Source organism: Phalacrocorax aristotelis, chromosome 8 (assembly GCF_949628215.1).
Source record: "Phalacrocorax aristotelis chromosome 8, bGulAri2.1, whole genome shotgun sequence".
In the NCBI taxonomy this organism is placed as follows: Eukaryota; Metazoa; Chordata; class Aves; order Suliformes; family Phalacrocoracidae; genus Phalacrocorax; species Phalacrocorax aristotelis.
In genome coordinates, this window is record NC_134283.1 from 22,725,332 (window position 1) to 22,743,277 (window position 17,946).

Consider the following 17,946-nt stretch of genomic DNA (forward strand, 5'->3'; position numbering starts at 1 on the left):
CTGTGTTCTCCCTGCTTCCTTGGGTGCCTGCTCCCACATCTCCTAGAGGAGCCTGTGTCAGCCATGGGGCCTCTTACCGAGGGAACTGGATATTTGTAGTAGTGGAGCCTGGTCTGGGTATGACTTGGGGCCACCCCTTAGGGCCCTGGGCATTCCCACTCCAGCCCAAGCTGTGGCTGCTGCCTGCTCTCTGGGTGCAGCTGGGTGTTGAGCTGAGCTGGTGGGTGACCAGGAGGTGTAGCCCTCACTGCTCAGCCAGCTGTATGTAAGTGAGCTGCATTGCCTATGCCCTGGCTTTGCTAAGTTTGACCCTTGCACCTGGGCTTTCTGTGCAGGGTTGTCTGTGTGGCACCATCACCCTTTCCATCCTTGGCCCAGCAGAGCAATGGAGTCAGACCAAAGCAAAAAGAAGCCTTGGGGGTAGGGCTGGGAGGTAAGGGGGAGTGTGTGCAAGCTCTTCCTAGATGGCTGACCCTTTCTCTTGGGGCTGCCTGTGGCACCTGCTGTCCCATGCAGGGCTCTTGCCACAGTGCTTGGTGTGGTACCAGCTGTGACCTAGCTCAGCTCTGCTTGTGGTGCAGGGCATCCCTGACCAAGCATTGCAGTGCTGCACCTGGAAGGAGACTGCTAGAGCCTGGTGGCATGTCAAGAACAGATTTATTTAAAAAGCAATAATCATGTAGTTCATCTCATGAAGAGCTCTGCAGCCTGGCCTTGGCTCCTCTGCTTGCCAGGAGTACGTGGAGTGTGTAATGAAGGGCAGGGGCTGGCGTGGCAGTGGCCACAGGGTCCCAGGCCTGACCCAGCCAAGAGGAGATGGAGACAAATGCTTGCAACTCTGACAGCAGTGAGGAAGATGTTTGGTAGCTGAGAAACACTAGAGGTACATCCCAGCCTCTGGTACAGAGCTACAGAGTCAGGCAGGGGCTGCCCCCTTGGAGGATGCATGTTTAGAAAAAATACAAAAACAAGGTCTCTAGAAAATGTTGATTCTTGCACAATAGAAAATAGATCTGCTTGATTTTCAAAAGCAATTTGGTTTTTAACATCTAGTGCTGATTGTTCCTCCACGGTGCAGGAGGATGATGCCAGCAGGTGCGCATGTGCTCAGGGGCTGGTGTGCCTGGAAATCCTGGGAGAAGGCTGGCTCCTGCCCTGCGGCAGCATGTGGGCTGAGGTCAGGCTGCCTTCGTGTCGTTGTGGTCCCCTTGACGCAGCGCTCGGGGCAGCTTGGGGTTGATGAAAAATCCTTTCAAGAACAAGTCTTGGACAAAATAGGGCAGGTAGCGGTGTATGAAATACATGAGCCCAAGGCCCTGCCCTGGGTAGTAGCGCACGGCTGGGTTGGCAGCCAGGAGCCCGTCTGTGATGCTGTTCACCACTGCGCTGAGGTCCTCCGCTGCCACCTTCATGAACTGTATGAACTGGCGGTTGATCTCTTCCACATAGTCCTCACCATAGGCCTGCAGCAGCTCCTGGGGCAAGCTAGCCACCAGCCGCTGCTTCTGCTGGTTCCAGAAGGCAGGGTTGCATGTAGTCCCTGCAAGGACATGCCTCCCCCCTGAGCTGTGCGGCCCCGTCCTGTCCTCCATCCCTCCCTCCGCATAAATGCCAGCAGCCCCCAGTCCCCTCCCAGGAAGGTCCTGCTGAAACCCTGGCAGAGATCTGCCACAGTGGAAGCATGGTGAGAGGCCCATGGAGGCTATTCATAGCCTGGGACTGGACCAGAGGTCTCAGATGCTACCTGCAGCAGGGATGGGGCTACCATAAAAGTGGCTGAGCTGGTCCAGCCAGTCCTGGTGGCAGAGGATCTGCTGGCAGGATTTGATCCAGACCCTGCCTCTCACCAACCAGACCCCAAAGGCCACAGGATGGCCACCATCCCTAGGGAGGTGGCCAGGGATGCTCAGAAGCTGCATCCTGCACCACTGGCCCATTGCTCGATCATCTGCCTCCCCAGGGTATCTGTCCTTCACCTGCAGGTGCAGGCAGCAAGCGGGTGCCGACCCTCTTACCTGTTTTGTAGTAGCCAGGTAGGACGAGGCTGACTTTGACACCCCAGGGCTGGAGCTCGCTGCGGAAGGTGTCCATGAGCAGGCTGAGGGCTGCCTTTGAAGTCCCATAGGCTGCCAAGCAGGGGAAGGGCAGGTCACCTTGCAGGAGAGAAAGGATGAGCAAGTGGGCTCTCTGGCAGCTGCCCATGTAGCCAGGGGATGGCTTGTGCAGGGCTGCACTCCCAGCCACTGCACAAAGAAAGGGCTTGGAGTGCCAGCTTGATGCAGCTGGCTGGGGAAGCAGAGGTGCCGAGAGGGGTGGGAGCCATGCCACACCATGTGGCTGCTCGACCCGCACCCAAACTCAGGGTGCCGGGGTCTGGTGGGCCACGCTGAAGGCAGGCTGCTCACCCGCAGGGCTGCTCACTGTGACAATGCGGCCGCCAGCAGAGCGGAGCAGGGGCAGCAGTCCCTTGGTGAGCTCCAACGAACCAAAGAAGTTCACCTCCATGCAGGTGCGAAACTTGCCCAGCGGTGAGAGCTCAGCGTCAGCAATGGTGTCGTTGAAGCCGGCATTGTTCACCAGGCCCCAGAGTCCTGCAGGGATGGCATACTTGAAGAGGTGACCCAAATGGGGGACCCCGCACCCTGGGGATTCCAGCTGCTCCCTGGCTTGTGGGGGTACTGCAGGGGAATTGTGGGGTGCCCCAGGACAAGCCCCATTAGCACAGGTGCCTGCAGGGATGCAGCTTGCAGCACAGAGCAGCACATGGAGGCTTGGCACTGCCATGCTGGCTGCAAGCTGAGGTCCCAGGGAGCTGCATGGTGCCCTGGGGTACGCCAAGGGCTCCTACCTGTGCTGTTGGTATGGGCCTGGATGTGCTGCAGGACGTGCTTGATGTCCTCTGGCTTGGTCAGGTCCATCTGCAGCAGCGTCAGGCTTGGCGAGCAGCTCCTGCGCAGCTCCTGGGCACCAGGACCCTGAGGGTCCAGAACACTGGCAAACACCCGAAAGCCCATGGCGTCCAAGTGCTGTGCTGTTGCCTGCCCGAAGCCCGAGTCACAGCCTGCAAAAGCCGAGTGGAGCCCTGCAGTGGCCCGTGACAGCTGCTAGCCATCTGTCCTCAGCACCCAGGGACACAACCCTCCCCCCAAATCCCCCCCAGCCCCGCCTCTCCATCCCCAGGGACCAAACTACTGGCACCAGTCCCCTACTCAGGGCTTGCTGCCCCACTCCAGCTCCAGGACCTGCCAGGGACATGACTTTGCCCTGGGGCATTCTAAGGTCATGGAGCTGCTGTTTTCTTTCCTATTGCACACAGGAGGAAGAAAACACTCCCTTATCTACAACCCCATCGCCCCAGGCACCTCTCTGATGTGAGGTGCGGGTAAAAACGCTAGCATGGCAAGGCACCAGGACAGCCAGGAGTCCTGCAGTGGTGAGGGGCAGGAGCCATTACCCCCAAAATGTCCTCCAAAAGCACCACTGGGCACCAGCACAAGGCTCCATGGGGGAGACTGCCTTTCCCCGACTGCTTTTCACCTCCCAGAAATGGTGGCCAAGAGGCACAGCACTCCCTTACCTGGCTGGTGCTGAGAGGATTAAAATTGGGGGTGGGGGTTGTGTGTGGAAAAGAGGGATCCATCCTTCAAGGCGATGGGGATGTCCCCCGTGGGGGAGCAGTGGGCACTGCCATGCTTGGTCCATGCTCATCTCCTCTATCTCAGCTTGAGCAGGGTTACTGCATGTGACCCGTACCCACAAAGCCACTGTCTGGGTGGCTGGGGAACGGCCCAACAAACAAACAGCAGCAGCAAGGTACGTCAGCCCTGGGAACAGGGCTGATGGTGGTGGTGATAGCTTGGGGGGAGCCTGTGCTGTTGCCCAGTCACATTAACCATTAACAGGGCAGCCCCAAGGCCCCTGCACACAACCCCCTCACACACCCTCCCCCATCACCTGGCACCCTTGGGTGTTCCTTAGGACTTCCCTGAGAAAGGGCCCTACCATTGCCTGGAGCCACCCCAGGATGAACAGAATGGTGACCCTGGGCAGTGCCATTCACTCCATGACACCCTAGACCCCTCCCAGCACCCTTCTGACCAGCCCTGGGTTGGGTAGGGGGACTGGCTGCCCCCTCAGCTCCCCACTCCTGCACCCCCAGGTTGGGACTGGGGCACTGCTGGCTCCAGCTCTCTGGGTGCCAGCTAAGCCATCCTTGGCTCAGCATCTGCAGGCCAGTCCCCAGCTCAGCTTTACTTTATTGCTGCATCAGAAACCCATGATAAAGGCCCTGGCCAGAGCCCATTGTGATAACACACCCTGGAGGTGCTCAGCTAGCAAGAAGGGGCTTCAGGGACCCTCCCCTTTCCTGGCAGAGCCACCCACCACAGGTACATGCCATGCTGGCTCAGCATCACCCCCGGCACCATCTCTGGTGCTGCAGGGGATGCTGAAGGTGCCACAGGCTGCCGGTGCAGCACATCCGCCTCTCCCCTTCCTGGGAACAGGTTGTGCTGCCAGCAGCCGGCCAGATAAGGTGCATTTCATCTTTCCCAACAGGGCAGGAGAAAACTGCAATAAAGATAAGGTTTAAAAATAAAAGTGCTTGTGGCCACAGCCTCACCATGCTGCAGCCAGCACCCTGCCCGCTGCCGGGACACAGTTACCTGCGCTGCTCCTGCCCCAGCCATCAAGAAAAGCTTCCAAGCCAAACATGAAGTATCACCTCCCAAGCCTGAAAACACTGGGAAGCATCCCAAAAACCTCAGAGAGCCAGGGTTGCCAGCTTGTTTCGGACAAGCCTGGCAAGGAGGGAGCAAACGCGGCCATGTGCCAGCCAAGCCAGGTAGGGTTTGTTTTGCTTTAGAGGGATGGGGCGGTCAGAGAGCTTGTTTCGGAAGTTTTAATTTATTCACACACACACAAAAAAACACCACAAAAAACCAAAAACAAAACACACACAAAAAAAAACTCCTGGGAGGCCAGCTGGAGGCCCAGGGCCAGGAGGGTGAGGGTGCTCTAGTGTTATTTAAGGTCTCTGGAGCTGCTCAGCTTCCCAGCCACCATGCTCAGGCTTGGCCAAGATTGCAGGGAGGGAGAATTAAAGCCCCTGGGACCATAACACATGGCCCAAAAGCACAGCAGCTTGCTCAGGGCCATGCTTGCTCCCTGTGGCTACTGGCACACAAGCCGCCAGCCACCCTGGGGCTGGCGCAGGAGCCACAGTCACTGGCTCAGCCCTGTCAGGAGCACCGGAGCCAGCCAGTCTGCACAGCCCTGGTGAGGCTGGTGCTGGGCATGCTGCCCTCTGAGGATGCTGAATCACGAGGAGATGCTGGTGCCAGTTTCCACTGTCCGCCTCAGCTCCCAGCTTGCCAACCAGTTTTGCATCCATGCTGGTAGGAGGGACCATGGTCAGACCAAGCACAGGAGAAGCACAGCATAGGGAGCATGGCGGAGGACAGGCAGCTTGAAGCCCCATCACAACCCGCCACAGGCTCCAGGCCAGCAGCCAGACACTTTTGCTGCAACAGGAGCAGAGCCTGAGTTACAAAATCCAGGAGAGCTCTGCAGGCTCAGCAAGCAGGGGCAAACACCAGCCCTAGGGGCCAGCTGGACTTCTGCCGGAGCAGTAGGTCAGCAGCAACTCCCCAGGGACTTTGCAGAAGCTCTAGCTGCTGCAGTGGCTCCTCCAGGAGCGGGGCATGTCAACCTCTGCTGGGATTTTGGCACAAAGAGCCCTGGCTTTACCCATCTTGATGAAGCAAAATGGGTTGGCCTCCTGACCGCTCAGGGAGGGTGAAGAGGATGACCATATGACATGGCATGCCCACCGCCCAGAGATGCCCCTTGCTGGTAAAACTGGAGGAGCTGACTTATGCCAGCATAAGTCAAAGCAGCCTAGCATCTCCCGGCCAACTCGCTGCTCAGCCATGGCAGGGGGCAGGCACCACTCATACTTCCTTGCTGCAGGGCCAGGCTACAGCACAGGCTCACATGCCACCAGCTGAAGCCACAGTCCTGGTTTGGCACTGGCACATTTTTCATGTGAGTCAGGCACGGCACAGTGCTGGCTTTTTGCTGTCTCACGTATTTACACTGCTCCTGCAGCCAGGACCAAGGGTGCCATGCACAGACACATGCTCAGAATCAATGCCAGAGTTTGCTGAGTGGAGCTGAGACATGAGATAACACAGTCACTGCCCAGGAGCTGCCAAACCACAACTTCCCCACCACCCCCGCACCCAACACCAGGGTGGGTGGGCTGGTGGCATGGGGCCATGGTGCTCACCCCAGTACGACATGGGAGTGGCTTCCCCAACTGAGCAGTGAGCTGTGTATCCTCATCCCCGGGTCACACACAATGGAGAGGACCAGCACTGACCTGCAAAACCTCAACAGTCAGAAACAAAGCTTGGCTGAAGAAGCTCCATGTGGCTACAAAGCTGCTTGGTGCCTGGGCACAGCAGCAGCTCCCCAGGAGTTGCTCTCTCCACAGCCACCCCAGCCTGGGACCCTGGCGTGGAAGCTGGAGAGGGGTTGCCCCAAGGCTAAGCATCCCTCAATGGACCAGCTCCCCCAGTTAGCCCTGGCAGCATGGGCAGCCCCAGGGGCACCCAGGTACCTGGCAAGGATGGGCTGAGGGCATCCTCTGGGGCACTCAACTCTCACAAAGCCCAGAGTCAGGTGGGTGCCTGTCAGCTGGGTCAGACATCTGGAGCAGCATCATCCCCTTCCCAGCTCTGCAGACCATTGCCTGGATGCCCTACATGTCCCCCCGCTACCACTCCCCAACTCCAAGGATATCAATTCCACCTCCTACACAGAGGTTTTGGGCTGTGTGTCCTACCACCCCACCCAAGATGCCTCACCAAGAAGGGGCTATCATCACTGTCACCAGCCTCCCAGCCCCAGGACAGTGCTGGGCTCAAGGACACCATCAGCTGGAGAAGTGCTGGGGCACTGAGGCCAAGCAGATTAGCACACTGAGCTGTTTGTTTCCATAGGCTCAAGCTCAAATCCTGCCTTGGATGCCAAGCTAAACATGGCTGACATTTTGCTCAGAGGTGTTGCCTTCTGGCCCCAGCAGGATTCTCTACCACCACCTTGGATCCAGCTCCTCCAGGCACGGGACAGGTTTGAGCCCAGCCGCACCACAGGGAGGCTCAGCCAGGCACCTGAGTGGGTGCAGGAGGGACTGATCCAGGCTTGGCTGCTTGGGGGCAGTCATCCTGGCTCCATTCTGGGAGCACCATGGGGACCCTGCCGATGAAGAAGCCCAGGGCAAGGTGGGGTGGCTGGAGCAGGACACAGCAGGGATGGTGCCATCAGAGGGGATAGGACACCCCAAAAGGGGTTTGGGGGGGAGGAGGTCCTTGCATGGGGCAGGACAAAGCACCCAGCAAAAGCATTTGCAGGCAGGGCCCTGTGGTCAACACCTCCCAGATGCCATGCACATTTGGAGCAAGGAGTGATAAAGGGGTGATGTCAGTTCCAGGCGAGAAGGAACAAATTCTTGGCAGGGCACTGGGGAGGGAGGGGATGGCAGGAGCACCTGTGCCCATGGCAGCTGAGCTACCACATCCGCCTGCTGGCGCTCTCCTCCCTGGCCAGCCATCACCCGCTGCCCGCCTGCACCCACAGTTCTGCCAAGGGAGTGGGGCCAGGCAGGGGCACCAGCAGCCCCCACCCCACTGCAGCCAGCGGCATCACCGTCAACAGGAAACCGCACCCCAGCTGGCAGCTCACATGGCAGCGTGCTGTGCCAGCAGCAGGGTGTCCCTGCTCCCCACAGATGCCCCCCTGGGAGCAGCCCCAGTGCCCGGGTGCTGGTGGATGGGGCCAGGGTGGCAGAAGGTGGTAGCAGCCCTGATAATGCTGCTGCTGGTCCTCAGCATCTGGTTTCAGGAAGCCATGAGCCTAATTACATTAAATGAAATTAAACCCAGGGAGATGCCTTCAGGGATGACCCAAACCCCATCCCCAAATCCCCAGCAAGGAGACAATGCACAAGCTGCCCACCCAAGCAGCCTGGGTGGGCATCCCTGCAAAGCCTCAGCCTCCTTCCCTGGGCAGGACCTGAGGCAAGGGGGGGGCACACACTGCTCCCCCAGGCTCCCCACCCACAGCACAAGCAGAGGGAGATTATGGATTATGGGCCCAGGTGCTGACAGCTCCTCCAGCACAGGGTGAAGTGCCACATCTGTCAGCACGTCCTATGGGGTGGGGTGGGGGCCAGACAGACCCCCAGCCCCCCAGAGAGGCCTCCGGACCATGGGAGAAGGTAGAGCTGGGGACACCCATCACCACAGGGAATATGAGGGTGACCCAAACCCCTCCCCATGCTGGGGACAAGGGGCAGATGGTATGAATTACAACAGATTAGCCAAGTGTTTCTGAAGCCTCACACACCATCACCTCCACCCAGGGAGATATCTTTCACTTAATAAACCACAGAGAAGGAGGAAAATCTGATTTTCTGCCCAGACAACCTGAAGCAGCCAGGCAGAGATGACAAGTAGCCCCAAGGCTGGTGCAGATGTGACCACAGCTCCTGAATTAAAGCCCATTTCTCAAGAGCAGGAGCCAGCTCTGGTGCATCAATATTGGGGGCCCAGTAGCACAAGAGCAGCCATGAGATAAATCAGCATGGGGAGCTGCAGCCCTCCCCGTCACTAAAATCCACCAAGACGCCTTATCCCCCTGCCAAATCTGGGCAGCAGATGCTGCTTGCTAATGAAGCCGGGAGCTTGTTACACAGCATATGGCCCTAGTGCAGCCGGGACAGAAATGAGCCCAGCCACCTTTCCCTGCACAAGGCCAGTGCCTGCTCAAGGCAGCCAGGATCCACCCATAAGCTTACAGTCAGCCTCAGAGCTGGCTTTAAGCTCTCAGGAAGGTGGCTTGGCACCTATAACTGCTAAGCTCAGCCTAAGGGTTTGCACCAGCAGTGTCAGCACATGCAAAAACACCAATCTTCCTCAGACGCAGGAGAAGTAGGCACAGGACAGCCTGGTACATAGCCCAGCCCTGGCACAGCAGTGATGCTGCTGCCAGCAAGGGCCAACCCAGGGCTGCAAGCAGGGCAGAGGAAGTGTCTCTCCTGCCAGCAACACTGCAGTGCTTCAGGGTTTCGCAGAAAAAGGGTGCAGGAAATTTCCTAGAAGCAGCCACTTGCCGCATCCCAGGGCCGGATGGGATCTTCCAGCAGATGCCATCTCCACCAAGGTGAGATCGATTCCCCAGAAAGAGCAGCTGGACTCTCCTGGTCAAGGATTTGAGCTTCCCACAGGCAGGGATAAGTGGGAGGAGATGGCAGCACAAACATCACCTGGGAAAGGGCACAGCCCATACATCAGAGCTGAGCTGGGGTAGATGGGCGTTCCACCAAGAAGAGGGAGTTGAAGAGCTGCAGTGATAACTGCGTTAATAATCACCTTCAGAGGGAACACAGCAAACCCAGAACAAAGCACCAGCAAGCCGCAAAAGCTATCCATCAGCAAGATCTGTTGCTGGGAAAGACACCCACAGCCCAGGGACAGCTCGACCAGATTGGCACCAATGCCAAGCCAGCACCAGTAAAACATCTGCCTGGGACCTTGGAGAGAGAGAGGCCAGATGGGAGCCTGACTGCAAAGTCAGACAGCTCCACCAGCCACGGCCAGGATGTGACACTGAAGATGCTCACAGGGAACAAAGCGGTGTCAGCAAAGCCATGGCTGGGGCACCTGTGGGGGAGCATTCCTGGGCTGCATAAAGGCTCCCCAGGGACCCCCAGCAGGCTGGAAAAACACCAACCAAGCCCCACATCCATCTCTCACATGTGATAACACATCAGGCCCCAGCAGCCTGCAAGGAGAGGCAGAAGATTGTGCCTAATGTCTACTACAGGCAGGACTAAGCCATCCACAAGCAGCAGAAGGGAAGACCAGCTCTTCTACATGGACCACCGTGAGCTATCACCACCCCAGGACATCTCGGGGAAGGTATTTCCAGCCAGAAGAGAAAAGCACCACAGTCTCTGCAGGACCAGGAGAACATCTGGCCACATGGTGGGTCAGGTCAGCCATGGAAGATCCTTGAACTACCACGCAGTCAGGGTGCCACTCCACCCACCACACCATGGAGGTGGACAAGTCACAGGGGACTGGGATAGACAGTGCCAGCAGGGACAAAGCCAGATTTTTGGGCAGTGCTGACCAAAGCAGTCACTCCAGAGTAAGCCCTGGGGATCAGAGTGTTAAGCAGCTCAGAGTTTGCAGCACCACAATAAAGCTACAGCAGTTTCAATGGAGTTGTAGCAGTTCAGGGGTATTTTGGTGGTGAAATTCTACTTTGCTTGTAAGGTGCCATCGCATCACTCCCCTTGTCATAAGAATAAACTCCCACTACATGCCACAAGCCCAGGCAAGCAGAAAAAGAGATGCAAGCCCTGTCCATCCCCACATCATGATGGGCTCTGCAGTTGCACCAACTGTACTTTCTCTTGCAGCTTGCAGAGCCATGTGGAGCTCAGGGGTTTTGTTTTTTAGAAACCAAGCAAAACACTTGAGTGAGCACAAGTTGAGCTTCAGCTAAGGCAGCTTTTAAAATACATTGAGCTGTTTAGACCTCCAGGTTAAGAGCCATACCCCCATGACCACCTCAAACCACACCAGCCCCTTCAGTACCTGATTTAAGTTGTCCGCTCCTCACCCTCCACCTGCAGCTCCCACCAGCTCTTCAGAGTCAGAGTTTGAGTATCACAAGACTACTTTGGTGCATTTTCCTAAATTACATGAAGGTGGCCCTCCAGGCTGATGTGCTTGGACATAGTCATGCTGAACCAGGCTGAAGGGCAATGCACAGGGCAGCACCCAGACATGACCTTCAGCTGAAGGGGGGAAAGAAATCAGCACAGGATGGCTGCACACACCAGATTACAGAGCTTGGTAACTGGGACCCTGGAGACAAGCAAGCATTGCTCACAGTGTCTTTGGACAGGGTTATGAGAAGCAGATGTGCATGGCGTGATGTTTATACTAAACTGGAGTATGACCACCAGAGTGGAGAAACAGGGTAGGGAGGGATCACAGATCTGCTCAAGGGTATGTCTGGTGGAATCTGAGAGACCCAGCACGAGAAGATCAGCACCACCAGAAGAAACAGAGAAAGGCTTAGAAGAGGCCAGACATCCAAAGCCTCTGCAGAAGACATCAGGGCAGGTACCTCCTCCAGGACCTCGACTCACCTGCCCATCCTCAGCCTGCCCGGGGAGCACCCACCATCTGGCTCCCCAGTGTCAGCCGCCCAGCAAAAGGCTGTACCAACACAAAGCCTGTAAAGCTGAAAACTGCTTTTCAAGATTACAGCCTTAGAGCCAGCAAATCCTGGGACAGCACCATGCGCGACAGGGAAGTCAGCTCTCAACAAGAAAGTTGATAAAAGGGCTGGCAGCTCTCCAGGACCAAAGGAAGCAGAAGTGATAATGTTGCATGTGGAAGCGTGCACAGGCTGGGACAGGAGAACAGGTATTGGAGACCGTGGATATACCCTAGCAGCCAGGGGAACCCAGAGGAGGAGGTAACAGGCATATGCTGGGCAAGGTCAAAAACAAGTCCCAAACTGTACCTATAGCAGTGCACTGACAGCAGCAACAGTCTTGGGCATTTTACACCTTGCTGGCTCCACAGAAGTATCTCAGATCTGAGACTGCAGGAGGTGAAGAGGTATGAAAGCCCTGCAGCCTTTCCCCCTGCACAGGTCAGCTGGGTAAGCAGAAGTCACCCAGCTGGGGTTTTGGACCCAGCACTGAAAGAAGGCTATGGGAAGAAGGCAAATGCTTGCCCAGGCTTGGTGGAGGCACTTTGAAGATGCCCTCACCCCATCCCCACTCAAGCCAAACCCTGGCTTGCCAAGTCCACCACCCCTATGCTACCAGTAGTAAAGCAGCACAGCTCTCTGTAAGCAGATTCTGCCTTGAGGAGAGCTGGACTCAGTGGGTAACACAATCCCAGACCTCATTAAAGATGTGCTGCTCATTGGACTAGAGTGCAGCAACTGCCTACACTTCTTCCGAAGCATCTGTTCCCATCTGACAATCTCATTTCTGCAGGGAAGTCTCTGCTTTGTTGCTCTCATGTCCCCACATAACCCCGAGCACTAATCAAGCCAGCTTGGGTTTCTCTACCAACTCTGTTCTCCCACAGTGTGCAACTTCTACACGCTTTTCCTCCTAATTAGCTGTGCTCATCATTTTTGGTTAACGGTGCTAAAAAACCACCCCAACAGGTCTGTGTTTTTAGCAGGCTTTGAAGTGCTTATTAAATAGATAAATGAGAAAAAGCTGAGCATATATATCTAAACATCTGTGGTAAGCAGGGGTAGGTATCTTTCTGAAGAAACCTATTGAGGAAAAGAATAATTCTAAAACTGTGGAGGGCTGCTGGCAGGGTCAGGGGAGAGCTTCAGCCCTGCAAAGAAAGGCAGAGGAAGGTTTTCTGCTCTGCTCCCAGACACTGGCAGCAAAACCCATAACTAGAGACTAGATGCTGCATATTTTTTTCCTCCATTAAATATGCAAAGGACTGCTGGTACACCAGGGTTGGAGTTTGGGTGTTTGGTTTTGTTCCTTTCCCCTCCTCAGCTTGGAGGAGCTGTTGTCTCTGCTGTTATTTTTTTAATAGATCCTGGAAAACCAAAGGAGTTCCAGGAAACGAGCTGATTTTCAGCTTGCACTTAGCCTGGGGAAGACCTCAGGTATCTCTGAGCTGTCTCACTGGCTCCAGAAGCAGAGAAAAAGTTCCCTATGGAGAGCTATAGTGTCACTGCATGAAGCTTGACTCATCACAAGGCTGCTGGCAGGCTCAGCACCAAATACAGGCTGCGAGCGTGCCATGCCAGTGCTCCAGCCATGACCTGGAGCGGTGGTGCCCATCTCCAAGCCAGCATGCATTACTCAATGGCCCCAAAGTCTGGACCCCTAACATCTTCCAATCACCCAGTTTAGTTGGAAAATGGGACTAAGGGAGAGCATCAAAGTCCAGATGGGAGCAATGCTGCTCTCTTACCAAGGAAAGTGATTTATCTTCACAGCAGAACAGCAAGAATCCCAATGTCTGGATTGAATCACTCCATCCTGCTGCAGTCATCAGATGCTTCAACATCTGTTGAGTCCATGGGAAATATTGAAGCTCTGCTTGACTATGATCAAGTTGCAAAGCCTCTGTTAACCTTGAACATGATCTGAAGCTCTGACCCATTTCAGATTGTTAATGGGGCATGCAATTGTAACAATAGAGCCTCACCAGGAAAACCAAGTTTTCCCCTCTTCTCCTCCTTCCTCACTGCAGGGGAAACATGGCAGGTTTTGGTCTGGAGCAGCCCGACCTGCCAACAAGTTTTGTTCACAAAGATCATTTGTTATGGGACAGACTGGTCTGCAGATGCCTCCTGGGTTTGTAGGCTACACCAAGGAGGAACAAGGATGCAAGGGACCCAAATCACCTCCTGCAGGCAGCAGTCCTATGGCTTTGGGTTATTTCAGAGCTGTGTAATTCTAGTGCAACCTTTACAGACAGCAATGCTTCACTGTTTTCAACTTATCATCCAAGCTGAAGTGTAAGAATTAATATCTTGCAACACAGGTCATGTCTTCCCTCTACCCTGGCAAAACCCTGCAGGCAGGCAGGGTCTATGGGCTAGTTTGCATTCAGTCGTCTTCAAGGATCTGCAGTAAATTGGGTGATTGGCTACTGTCTGAAAAACCACTCTAAGCAGCTGCACACAGCAGAGCTATACAACAGCAAGGGGCTCACAACTGCTCCAGCTGCACTGCAGAGCCACAGGATGCTCAGAGCACTCCCTCCACCACCTCCAAACCCTAAACCCAGTTGTGTTGGGTGGCTTACATGGAATTGCCAAATCTCCAGGCATCCAATAAGACCAGAGACCAAAGGATGATCAAGGCTAACAACTAAACCGACCCAGGTCAAAAACCAAACATTGCATGAAGTGCTGTCAGCCTGAATCTGGAGAGGCCAAGCAATGGTGGCTCATCACCTCCCCCTGAGACTGCTCTTGCAGACCGTCACCCTTGCACAGGCTACAGAGACTAGAGCGCTTTTTATATCTATTCTTGATGGTAGGAAGGAGGTAGGGGATAAAAAGCAACACCCCTCCTCTTTGCTCACACAGCTCAGAGGACTCTGACACACACCAGGACACCCAATAGTGCCATTTTCAGGTTTGGAAAGGGGCATGCACACCCAGAAACAAGCCCTTTGATGCTTGGAGCAATGCTGCTCCTGATGAGCTGCCAGCACACACCTGCATGGCTGCCCCATGGGTGCCAACCACCAGGATCAGCACCCTGGGTTGCCCTGACCCACACATAGGCAGCAAAGGATGCCAGGTATCAGCTACCCCACAGCTTGCTGGTGCCAGATCAGCCTTGAGCCAGGCAGCTGTCTGTATCCAGCCTGCCCACACCACAGGTGTGCTGGGGTCCCTCCAGCTTCCCACACTTGGCCAAAGCCTGTGCCAGACCATGGGCTCATCTTCAAGGTGGATTTGGACTCATGGGCAGGCTCAGGACAACATGTCAAGGGCAGCATGGAGATGGCTGCCATCTTCTTCCCAGCCCTGGGTCAGAGCAGCTGATCTACACCCCCCTCATCCTGCCTGTCCTCCCAGGGCTGACCTCTCCCAGCCCAAGCTGAACAGGGCATTCTCCTCCTCACTGCAAACAGCTGTGACCTCCCCTAGGAAGGCAGGATTAACACTTTCCTTACTCCCTGCCCCTGGCAAGGCTGCATACACTAGAGCCTCACTCCTGGAGAAGACAGGCAATCGGGATGCATAGCAAGAGCCCCAAGGTCACAGCCACATAAACACAGCACCACAGGGACTAGTGGCCATCTACTTTGCTAGCCCAGAGGATGCACCATGGGAGACCACAGCATTCCTTGCTCCCCTCCAGCAGCAGGCAGCTGCCCATCCCTGCTCCAACCAAACTCCAGCCCCATGTGCAACACCCGAAATGCAAACCTGGAACAGAAGGGAAAGCCACAACTTTCTAGTCCCTGCTGCTACCACAGGGTCAGCAGCTTTGCTCTGCAACAGCTCCACAGCTGCTCTGCTACTTTCCCACTGAACTGCACAATTTTCCTTCAACCCCTCTCATAAACTCAGTTTTGATAAGCCAGTGATGTCTGGACCAGCACATAGGGCTGGAGCATCACAGGCAGAGCTCAACTTGGGGTTGTTCCAAGGGGGTCTTGGATTGCTGGGACACCTTGACCAGGAGATACAACAGCACTAAAGCCACATTCCCTTGCTCCAGGTAAGGATCACTGAACCTGTGCTGCAGCAAATCCCTGCTGCAGGATTAAGCCAGCAGCCAAGAAGTATAAGAGGAAACAATGCCCAAAGACTTTTGGGCTGGGACCTGCGCTGCTCTGTGGTGGGCATCAGGAGTGGATTTTATTGTGTTTCTTGGTTGACCTGCACAGTCCAGCATGACATCCAGCATGGCAGAAGCCCTGTCTGCGACCTCACACACCTTCACTGATACCCAGAACCACAAGGCACCCAAGTCCACACTTCTCCCTCTGCCATGTTTTGCTTCCCATGAGCAAAAGGAAGGCCAGGCTGCCTTTCTCCAAGAGAAGGTTGCTCCTGCACTGACCCTCCCCAGCTACTCCCACAGGAGACATTGGTGACACTCAATACCCACTTGCCAGGAGGTGTCCAGAATTAATCCACAAAAGAATCAGGCTAATTACTATGCAAATACTTAAGTGAGGGATGTCATCCTAGCCAAAACAGCCCTTGCATCTGCCCCTTGGCAGGCACCTGCTGGAGCAGCAGTAAGGAAGCACCAATCTTACACCACAGGCAGCATCTCAAACCTGTAAAACCACAAAGTATTTACAGCTGAAAGCAAACACACCAGAGCTGCAGAGGTGTCACCTCAATGCACCAGGGCAAGAACACCTTGTTCCAGCCACTGACTCACTAATTATACAGGCAATGCCACAGAGCGAGGGCTGGCTTGACCTGGCATGCCACAAAGCACCTACAAGCACGTGGCTGTCAGACATGTCCTCCCCAGGTAGCCCTGCCCCACCAGAGCTTTAACCTTCACTCAGTTGAATCCTTCATTCATTTGCTTACTTGCCCCTCTGAGCTTCCTCCTCCAGAATGGCCTCGCTCTGCTTCCCACCAGTGCCACAGAGCCCTTCAAGCTGGACAGGTGACCCAGCTCTCACCTTTCCTTCTCAAAGCGACTCTCCATCACAAGACCCAATTTTCTAGGTAACACACACACCCCCTTTGCCAACCTGGCAGTTTCCCAGCCCAGACATTCCCACCAGGATGCAAGCTCCTGGCCTTGCGGACACCACCAAGGTCATGCCCACAGGTTTCCCTCCCCTCTGCATCCATGTGAAGGCAGCAGCACCCGCCCAGCACACCTGTGGCAACAACCACCCTGACTCCAGTGCTTCCTCCTCATACCGTGCCTGCTGCCATCATCTCACAGCAAAGTACCTGCTGACCCCAGCTACCTTCATCATCCTCCAAGTCCCACTGCCAGGAGGGAGGAGAAGGGAAAGCACTTGTGTACCAAGATATCCTGAAGAAATTCAGCCACCAAGCCAGACCTGTGCAAATCCTGGGCTGGGAGTACAGCACATCCCCTGCAGAGCCACCTTCCCGAAGGAGCAGCTCTGTACCAGGCAGCCAGAAGAGGAGCTGGGCAGCAGCTAAGCAGCACCTCCCAAAGATGCCCCTGCAAAGAGGGGGAACAGCCTCGTTTGCCCCAGCAGCTCCTGGGACAGAGATCTGGAAGAAGTAGTGGTGCTCAGCCCCAGGTGGCCAGCTCTGTTGTACCCTCTAGAAATGCCACAAGAAGCTTTCTAAGAACAAGCATGGCTCCAGAGGCGAGGAGAGGACAGCCCTCGGACCAGCCAAGGCACTCCAAAAGCAGTGGTCCAGCTCTGCGCCAGCCCCACCACGCACCCCATCCAATCTCCCAGCTTTCAGGAAAAGCATCTCCCTGCATCACGCTGTGACTGGTGGTCGATGCTCGAGTCGAGGAGCCGCTGGCAGGGGCCAATGTAGCTCCCTAAAAGCCTCCTCGCTTTGGGGCGACGGTAACAGTAGCTACAGCCCGGCCAGTTCCGCTTGGACGTGGAGGAGGAGGAGGGATGAGCAGGTGAGCTGGTGGCTCTGCCCCGGGATGGCACCCAGGTGGGACCCCGCTTGCAGCACCAGACCGGTGGCCGTGGGACACCCCGCTCCCCACCGACCCCGACCCTACGCCGGGGCCGTAAAGGGCTTCGAGGCCGTGTCCCCACACTCACCTGTGACCAGCACGGCTCTGCTCGCCACCGGCAGCAGCCTGCGGGGCGATGCCCGCCACAGCAGCAGGCAGGCGGCAGCTGCGGCCAGGGCGAGCCCCAGGGGCAGCGGCAGGCAGGCTCGGCACAGGCTCTGCAGCCCAGCCAGCAGCGCCAGAGGCAGCACCAGCCCCCGGCCCGGCCCCAGGGCCCTCCGAGCCGCCCGCAGCGCCAGGCTGCCGGCCAGCGCCGCCCACAGCGCGCCGTACGCCCAGCGCTCCAGCCCCGGCTCCATCCCGGGCCCGGGCCCGGCCCCGCCGCTGCCGCCGCGCCCGGCCCTGCCGCGCCCGTTTATAACCGCCCCGGCGGTGGGAAAGGGGCGGCACCGCTCCCCTCCCCGCCAATGGGAGGCGATCGGCTCCCCACCGGGGTTCCGGGCACCCCCGGGACCGGCCCGGCACCGCACCGAGGGAGCGGTGCCGGGGTCGGCGGCGGCGAGCCCGCAGGGACGTCCTGACGGCTACCACTCGGCTCGGCTCGGCTCAGCACACCGTGCTGCCTACGTAGGCACGGCTCGCAGCTCAGCTAGGCTCGGTTCAGCGCGGCTACGGACATCGGGCCACCTACA

General features: G+C 56.5%; 1 protein-coding gene across 4 annotated transcripts; it reads right to left on the reverse strand.

Moving 5' to 3' along the window:
• Positions 1-638: 638 nt before the first annotated feature.
• HSD11B2 (hydroxysteroid 11-beta dehydrogenase 2) lies at positions 639-17,658 on the reverse strand. 4 transcript variants are annotated; one of them, XM_075101836.1, is made up of 5 exons: positions 17,343-17,658; positions 2,849-3,061; positions 2,406-2,591; positions 2,016-2,153; positions 639-1,540 (listed from the first exon to the last, which is right to left on the reverse strand). In XM_075101836.1, the coding sequence occupies exons 1-5, from the start codon at positions 17,611-17,613 to the stop codon at positions 1,179-1,181; spliced, it is 1,170 nt and encodes a 389-aa protein (XP_074957937.1). In that variant the 5' UTR covers positions 17,614-17,658; the 3' UTR covers positions 639-1,178. The 4 variants fall into 4 exon arrangements, with proteins under 4 accessions (XP_074957937.1, XP_074957936.1, XP_074957939.1 ...); XM_075101835.1 differs by having other exon boundaries at positions 2,849-3,082; XM_075101838.1 differs by lacking the exon at positions 2,406-2,591.
• Positions 17,659-17,946: the final 288 nt, after the last annotated feature.

Bases quoted from the DNA above. Each gene is read 5' to 3' on its own strand.
- HSD11B2 (XM_075101835.1), bottom strand. From the start codon at position 17,613: ATGGAGCCGGGGCTGGAGCGCTGGGCGTACGGCGCGCTGTGGGCGGCG. The intron at 3,083-17,342 runs GTGAGTGTGGGG...GGGCCACTGCAG, and splicing joins CAGAGCCGTGCTGGTCACAG to GGCTCCACTCGGCTTTTGCA. The intron at 2,154-2,405 runs GTGAGCAGCCTG...CTCTCCTGCAAG, and splicing joins CACAGTGAGCAGCCCTGCGG to GTGACCTGCCCTTCCCCTGC.